The 8,557-nt window shown below is 35.4% G+C and overlaps 1 protein-coding gene across 1 annotated transcript; it reads left to right on the top strand.

The window, feature by feature from the left end:
- Positions 1-507: 507 nt before the first annotated feature.
- LOC123866213 (myb-like protein D) lies at positions 508-3,959 on the top strand. Its single transcript, XM_045907644.1, has 2 exons — positions 508-690; positions 3,247-3,959. Exons 1-2 carry the CDS (start codon positions 630-632, stop codon positions 3,951-3,953), a joined length of 768 nt encoding a protein of 255 aa, XP_045763600.1. The 5' UTR covers positions 508-629; the 3' UTR covers positions 3,954-3,959.
- Positions 3,960-8,557: the final 4,598 nt, after the last annotated feature.

Raw genomic sequence — 8,557 nt, 5'->3', positions numbered from 1 at the left:
GATTACAGCTAAAAACCCTCTCAATCAAGCCACCTTTCAAATAATAAAAAAAACTAAATTAAAATCAGTTCATTAGTTAAAAAGCTACAATGCCACAGACAGATACACAGATATACAAATACACACGTCAAACTTATAACTACCCTCTTTTTGGGTCGGGGGTTAATAAAACTCCGATAGCAACTTGTTTTTTCACAAAATAGCTATATTTTCACAAAAGAGGTATCAATTCAGAAACTTCTCTACCTATAGAATTTTATTATAAGTATATCATCAACTAGCTTATGCCCGCGACTTCGTCCGCGTGGAATTCACAAATTTCAAACCCCTATTTTACCCCATTAGGGGTTTGAATTTTCAAAATTCCTTTCTAAGCGAATGCTTACGTCATATTTAGCTATCTGCATGCCTTTCAGCGTGACCCGTCCAGTAGTTTGAGCTGTGCGTTGATAGATTAGTCAGTCAGTCAGTAAGCTTTTCCTTTTATATACATATTTAGATAACACAGTGAGCATGTGAGAGAAGTAATAACCATTATCGTAATTGTTACTCAGTATTAAAATTTTAAATCTTTTCTCATTTACGATAAGAGCTCTGTATTAACATTTAAATTATACGTTTCCGTGAAAATGTTACAACCGGAATCGATTTTTATTTTCCTTTTCATGTATATTATCAAGATAAATGCAGGTATGTTTCATGTTTTTTTTTTTTTTCAGTTTTTACTCAGGAATGAGTTCGTATAGTAAAAAGTATCTCGTTGCATCTCTTTCATTTCAAGAGTTAAAAAAATATCATTAACTATGGTAGGTTTGTTTAGTTTATTCGAAATATTTAGGTACGAACAAAGAATTCTAAATAAGATAATAGAAATGGTATCTTCGTTATGAATGAATACCGGGACTGCGTGTAATCGATTTGATGCAATTTGGACATAATTTAATTCCGTAGGTAAATCTTTTTCGCGGTTTATTTTCTAAAAATCTTCGCCATGTAACCTTAGATTTCGGAATATAAAATAAATTATATATATTCAAAAGTTTCGGCACGAAAAAGAATAGTTTTAAATTAGGATAGTGAAAAAAAAATCAAAATCGGTCTTTGAGATAATCGCAGACACACATACGGCTCGCGTATATAACCTCCTTTTTATGGAGTCGGTTATTTAGAACACCAACTTATAACACGCAATAATTTAACCCCGCACTCTTTGTAACAAGTCATTCTTAGCAACAATTGCTTACACTCCTTACGCCTTTAACGACCTCTTACAAAACGACTTTGTCCTCCTCTATAAGAGCGCGCGCAAACCACAGATTTTCAACCGGCCGAGTGATGTCAGTTACTACTCATCTCATCTTGAGAGGAGACTCCTGCTTCATAGTGAGCCGGCGATGGGTTGAATGAGAGAGTTTGGCCGTAGTCCAATCACTGGCCAGCAGTGCGGATTGGCACTTCTATAAGACTTATTTTGAATTCTGAGGATCCAATCCTTATCACGCCCTCTGTTGAATTTTGACGTTTTGATATTGATTCTTGCTACGTATTCCTGGACTTTCTAAAGAAATCACATTTCCAAAGATTTAGTCAAGTTCATTTTGCTTTTGAAAAGAAACACCTGAAAATAACTCTAATAGCAAATACGAAAGATTAACTTTTATTTAGAACACCAACTTACAACATGTAATAATTTAACCCCGCACTCTTTGTAACAAGTCATTCTTAGCAACAATTGCTTACACTCCTTACGCCTTTAACGACCTCTTACAAAGCGACTTTGTCCTCCTCTATAAGAGCGCGCGTAAACCACAGACTTTTATCCGGCCGATTGGTGACAGTAATTGCTATAGTTACTTAGCCAATTCTAACTCGAGAAAATCTCAGGCTTTAGTGTTACTTTTCAAGTTAACGTTATTGTATGTAAATCTGTCATTTAGCATTTGGAAACTTACGGTTAACTTTGTGTTTGACACCTCCATTATAATTTTGGTGGATCACAGTTAACAAAAAGTTAAAAAAGTTACATTTAGGGCTTAGGCCCCTTATCACATTAAAATCAGATCAAAACTTTAAATATGCATTTTGGTACTTAAGTCATTTTTAATGCGATTTTATACAAAAAGTTATGTTACGATCAATAGAATAAAAATAATATGAAAGCATAATATTATCATTTTAGTTTCCTTGCCGCTAAAAATGGTTTTCGGCCGGTTGGGAAGCATCAGAGTCCTGTCAAATGTAAATGTATTCAAACGTGTAAACACTATGCTCCAGTATACTTATAGTACCTATTTCATAAATCCCATCGCTAACCGAATAGTTTATTTGAATACTTAGTATTTGAATCGACTGATCTAAAGTTAATATCAGCCAAAAAAAAAATCTGTGGTCTGTGGTCGCCCTTAAAAGGCGACATTGTAGTCCTCGTAAAGGGCAAATAAATTCCAAAAGCCCATACGCGTCTCGGACGTGCTTTTGATGCTTTAATAACCCTTTAAAATCTTTGAGCTTCTTAGCAACAATGTTTGGGATTGTGAACAAACTGTTTATGGGTCTAATATTAGGTTACACACTTTAAAGCATTTTATTGCCGAGTCACCGATCGCTTCCGAGCAGCCATCTTGAATCGATTTGTATAAATACGGCTGCTTGACGGTTTTTAAGCCAGTCTCGTTCCGACTCGAGACTCAACGACTATTAAATACTTTTGTGTTTAGGTCGCTATTTTGATTGAGTGGTTGCAATAGCAATTGCGCCCCGATCAAATTAATATTGCAGTTAGGTTATTTGAAGATTAAAACTCTTGATAAGCCTCTACGCGTTGCGGCTTATGTCCTCGCGCAAGCTTAATATGAAAGAACATTTAATAACTGATAAAGATAGTTAAATTATAACGCCCATTTTGGATTAAGCTTACACGTATAAAAAAATAAGTATGGCTGTCTGTTAACTATGCGTTCGCGAAACATTCATCCGGTTGAGTTATAACTTGTACAGTTATTGTTGACACATGCGTGAAGATTCCTAGCATCTACGGGCATCACAATACTGCTGACGCACGAGTTATTCAAACAACTATACATATAATTGCAAAAAAATTGAAATAGTTATAACTTTGAGACAAAGGCTACTTTTTATCCCGAAAAGTCAAAGTTCCTACAGGATTTTTAATAACCTAAATCCGCGTGGTATAAAAACGTGGGTGTCATTTATGTAGTTCTCTAATGAAACAATTTGTTTTTCTAGTTCCACCAGACGCTTGCTTCGCTAACTTCAGATGGGACGACTGCGGCAGACCACCTAAACGAGTTCTATACTACTGGAAACCTGGTTCTCGATGCGAAGTAGGAATATGGAGAGGATGCCTTCCCAACCTTAATATGTTCCATGACGAATACGAGTGTGTCAACACTTGTATATTTACCGCAAGAGCCCAACCTGATGATTACCATAAAGTTACTGAAGTTGAAGAAACAGAAGGAAGTATAACCAAATATATCAATGTAACCATTAGTATTTCAGATGATAATGTTACAACTACAGAAGCTACAGAAGCAGAAACTACAATTGCAGATCATGATAATACTACAGATGTAGTAGAAACGAGTGAAACTACTACAGTTGCAAATGTTGATAATACTACAAATGTAATAGAAACGACTGAAACTACTTCAGATGCAGATAATGGTAATACTACAGATGTAGTGGGAACAACTGAAACTACTACAGTTACAGATGAAGTAGAAACGAGTGAAACTACTACAGCGGAAACTAACGGTATCGTAACAGATGGGGATGAAACTGTCTCTGGTGATGCTAATGCAGCTTTATCTAAAAATACTAATAATAAGAACGAGCGTGAGAGTGAACAGTATAAGAATAAGGATGATAGTACTAATAAGAATGAGGATAGGAATACTGTTAATACTAAAAATAATAAAAATGATGAATGAGAATAACCTGTTGGCCGTTTGGTCTCCTTCGCTCGGTGCAAATATGTATTTAGGTAACGTGTATGAAAGGTCATTTAATTTTATGTATAAGTAAGTGTATTATAAATTATCTTTTTGGTATTTATTTTGCACTAGGGTGTGAAAGTAAAAATTTACCGATAAGAATAATAATTCTAATAGTAATAAATATACTAATAGAACTAATACTAATTATACTAACAATATAACATAGTAAAATAAAAGTTTGCGGTTTGAAGGTGTAAGAAAAAAAAGCAAAAATATACAATAAAAATATTACCAGGTATATAAAAATAAAATGTTAATAATGTGCCACTCTTATATTGAAATATAAGTAAGTTGTTTACGTATTAGTAGCGATAAAGGGTAGCAAGTAATATTCTAGTTATTATGTAACAATATCCTAAATCCCGTTCATTGTATTGAGTCAAGTGTTGAGTAGATCGCTGAGATATTTTTTATTGGTAGCTGTAGAAGTAACCTATTCACAGACCTAACTCATGGAATATTTTAAAATAAGATTGGTTTTTCAATCCTTTGAAGATTAAATCTCTACACAATAATAATACAACATGTTCTTTTTACAAATGTCACAAAAACCAAAAAATTATAAAGGTCATTTAATAACAAGTGTAAATCAAAAATTTATAACACCCCCCCCATAAGTGAAAGTTACAGTAATTAGAAAAGAGCTGATAACTTTCAAACGGCTGAACCGATTTTCTTGGATTCTAGCTAAGGACACTCTCGATCAAGCCACCTTTCAAACAAAAGAAAACTAAATTAAAATCGATTCATTAGTTTAGGAGCTACGATGCCACAGACAGATACTCAGATACACACGTCAAACTTATAACACCCCTCTTTTTGGGTCGGGGGTTACAAAATCAAACAGAAAGTGTAAAAAACCAGAGACACATCGAGCTATAGGTACTATACATCTACTATTGTAATAAATTCACAATAAATATCGGCATTGTGTACGAGATAGATTAATTTAGCCGTTCGACGCTATCTCGAACAGGCGTGCAAGATTTATGCGTGTAGCCGTACGGACGCCATATTGAAAAATATAGCCAGGTTGCCTACAACTACGATAAAGCTGTATTACAAATATATTAAGCAAGCATACATATTGCCTGTGCCTATACACTAATGGGCGATATGTCTAGAAACATTATTTATACCGCCTAATCTTGATTAACTTTATATGTGATCTGACACTGTTTGTTCATTGATATAAGAGAAATCTACTCCTTGGAGGCATCATTCGCAGAGACTAGACAGTACAAAAGAGTTCAAGCACAGTCAGTGTGAAACAGTTTTCTCGCGGCTTTGTTGCATTGATTATATTATAATATTATGCTTTGGCTGCTGTTTCTGTTAAAATATTCGGTTTCAAAGTTACGCGGTCTTAAAAATGTTCATACAAATCTTTGAGCCCCTGTAATTTTAAAACTACATATTTTTAGAAAAATCTAAAACACCACAGACACATTTATTAGTTTCTAGAATATGTCTGCAAAATTTCATGGCCTTTGGTTGCTTAACAGGGCTCTCTCCATCACTCGTTTCATACAATCGTAGTTCCAATTTCATTTGAATATTAAGCAACCAAAGTCCATGAAATTTTGCAGACATATTCTAGAAACTAATATCTATGTCTGTGGTTTTCCAGATTTCTGTTAAAATATTCGGTTTCAAAGTTACGCGGTCTTAAAAATTTTCATAGAAATCTTTGAGCCCCTGTAATTTTAAACCTACATATTTTTAGAAAAATCTAAAACACCACAGACACAGATATTAGTTTCTAGAATATGTCTGCAAATATTCATGGACTTTGGTTGCTTAATATTCAAATGAAATTGGAACTACGATTGTATGAAACGAGTGACGGAGAGAGCCCTCTTAATATTCAAATGAAATTGGAACTACGATTGTATGAAACGAGTGACGGAGAGAGCCCTATTAAACGTACTTAGTATTTGTGAAGTTTTAATTTGACCGCGCGTAAAGGTTACTATTGTTAGTAATGTTTTTTTAATAATTTTAGATCTCCTGCTATTATTATTAAGGTAAGTAAATAATACTTCCTTGAAAATCCTTCACTTCAGTTGCGTGGATACAAGATATTATAATTCTGTATAAACCATAAACGAACCCAATTTTCAATAAATTGTATCGGAGCGATTCCGGGTGCCTAAACTCAAATATAATATCATATTTCTCGAAACAAAAGCTATTAATCAAACCGATACAGAATGGAGTACCGAATCTACATTGTGAAATTCCTTGAGGAGTAGAATGGTGACACAGACCATTCTTCACTTTCGGCAGCTGTCCTTGTGATATATTGTCATTGTATCATACACACCTCTGCCAGTTTACCTCGACCTCTGAGTACCATCTTTGAAGTTTGAACAGCTATTAAGAAACTAGAGATGGGCATTATTGCTATTTTTAACCCCCGACCCAAAAAGAGGGGTGTTATAAGTTTGACGTGTGTATCTGCCTGTGGTATCGTAGCTCCTAAACTAGTGAACCAATTATAATTTAGTTTTTTTTTTGTTTGAAAGGTGGCTTGATCGAGAGTTTTCTTAGCTTAATCCAAGAAAATCAGTTCAGCCGTTTGAAAGTTATCAGCTCTTTACTCTAGTTACTGTAACTTTCACTTGTCGGGGGTGTAATAAATTTTTAATTTACACTTGTTGAACAATTTTCATTTGGTGAAAATATTAATTTACTTCACAGTGATTACACAGATGATTTTTCGCGAAAATGTTTGCTACATTAATTTTAGAAATTACAATCAAGATCAATAGTGCTCTGTTTTTTTTTTGTATTTCAGTGGTACCTAGTTTTTCACGAAAAGTGATATTCTAATTTAACTACATGTTTTTCTTCTTCTAAATCGCAGTGATTCGGGTGTTCTCACTCAGGCACTCTTTAGCTTTTTAGCTCAATTCAATGTCCATGTGCGCGCAAAATTTAATTTAGAGCCCTACAAAATAAATTGCAAATGAATTTTCACGTGCTACCTGTGAAATGATCCGTCTCTATTAGAAATGTTACTAGTATATGAGGTCGATGTAAGATGGTCGTCTTGCTGGTTGTGTAAGGGATGGGGACGTATTTCATATGCTGCGGAGGGAGTGTCCAGGGAACGGCTGAAATAGGTGAGATAGTTACACATCTTATACGGTAACTCCATCAGAGCAGCCCTGACTTGAATATATCAAGCTAGTAGACGTCTTCGTCCATCTGGATTAAGGCTTTTGAAAATTCCGTGGAAACTGTGATTTACCAGCTTAAAAGTAGCTAGGCCCATCTCAGGGAAGCAAACTACCTCTGTGCCTTTCGATAACATCAGACTAAATTTAGTTAGTACATCGCATGGGCGACCTTCCTCGCCCACCAGTGCCGAGGACTTTGTCTTATACATGACGGAGTCTTGGAGTATAGAGGTCATTCCATTCCATCAGCCTGTTTACATCCCAAGCTGGACATAGACTTTTCCAAGAGCGCACCACCAACCACTGTCCTTCGCCTCTCTCATCCACCCGCTCCTCGCCACCTTCTTCAAGTCATTGGTCCAGCGGGCTGGAGGTCGTCCCGCACTGTGGTTACCGGTGCGCGGTCAACACTCCAGAACACGTCATCGGCCTTCAGCAGTATAGTCAGTGTATAGGGGCGTTGGTACAAAATTCAGTTCATTTATATCGAGCAAGCATAAAATTCAACTATTAACATTAAAATTTATAATCTGCAAAATTCTAGAGCTCTACTCGTACAATCGATAATTACTTCCATAATCCAAAAACACCAATTCAGCTGAACACCGATTTAAATTAGTTGCATAAAACGTGTAAAGTTCCCCGTGGCCCGGCAGCGATCGGGAACTTCCGAAGTCCATTGCAGGTGCTGGTTGATAAATTGGGTGCTAAACTTTTGCGGAACTCTTAAAGCGATAAGCCTGCCTGAGTTTGCGAAAATATTAATTTGATTAATAAAATTTCATGACGGTTTGCCAAACGATTTAGCATAATTATTTATGGTGCGAGATAGGAACGAACTTCACCCATCTGTTGCTAATAAATCAGGTAAAGGCTACCCCTAATGATTTAAGTAAGAGTATCAATTTTTTTTCGTTTTTTTTTTCAACCATTAGTTAGTCAATTAAACGAACTCAATATAGATCGAGATTTTGGAGCGACGATACATTGGTGGGGAAGAGTGAGTGTCGCATCTTTGCGTATTTAGTATTCTGTGTTTATAGTGTCAAACTATTATCACAGTTCACGACAGTTAGAAAACTTCTAATAAAACGTCTAGGCTTCACCTACAATGGCAAGCGTGAAATGTAACCTACACTGACGCTAATAGGTAGGCTATGAAGCGACTACCATTCTGCTATTATTGTAACTTGTTTAAACTGTTATTGTAACTTATCATAAACTTATGGATAACTTACTTACTCCCGCTGAATTATAGCACTTCGCGAATATCAACGTACAATATTAGTTTTCATTAAGGTCTGCGAGATGTCTCGTCTGAAGTAATTTATTCATAAGTTTCGAGTTTTAAAG

Source organism: Maniola jurtina, chromosome 1 (assembly GCF_905333055.1).
Source record: "Maniola jurtina chromosome 1, ilManJurt1.1, whole genome shotgun sequence".
Classification (NCBI taxonomy): Eukaryota; Metazoa; Arthropoda; class Insecta; order Lepidoptera; family Nymphalidae; genus Maniola; species Maniola jurtina.
The sequence above is the reverse complement of the archived record's forward strand: the minus strand, read 5'-3'. Positions and strand labels throughout refer to the sequence as shown.

What these genes read in the sequence shown, in the direction of transcription:
- LOC123866213 (XM_045907644.1), top strand. Translation starts at nt 630, where the DNA reads ATGTTACAACCGGAATCGATTTTTATTTTCCTTTTCATGTATATTATC. An exon ending in TATTATCAAGATAAATGCAG is followed by an intron (nt 691 to 3,246) that starts GTATGTTTCATG and finishes TTGTTTTTCTAG; the next exon opens with TTCCACCAGACGCTTGCTTC.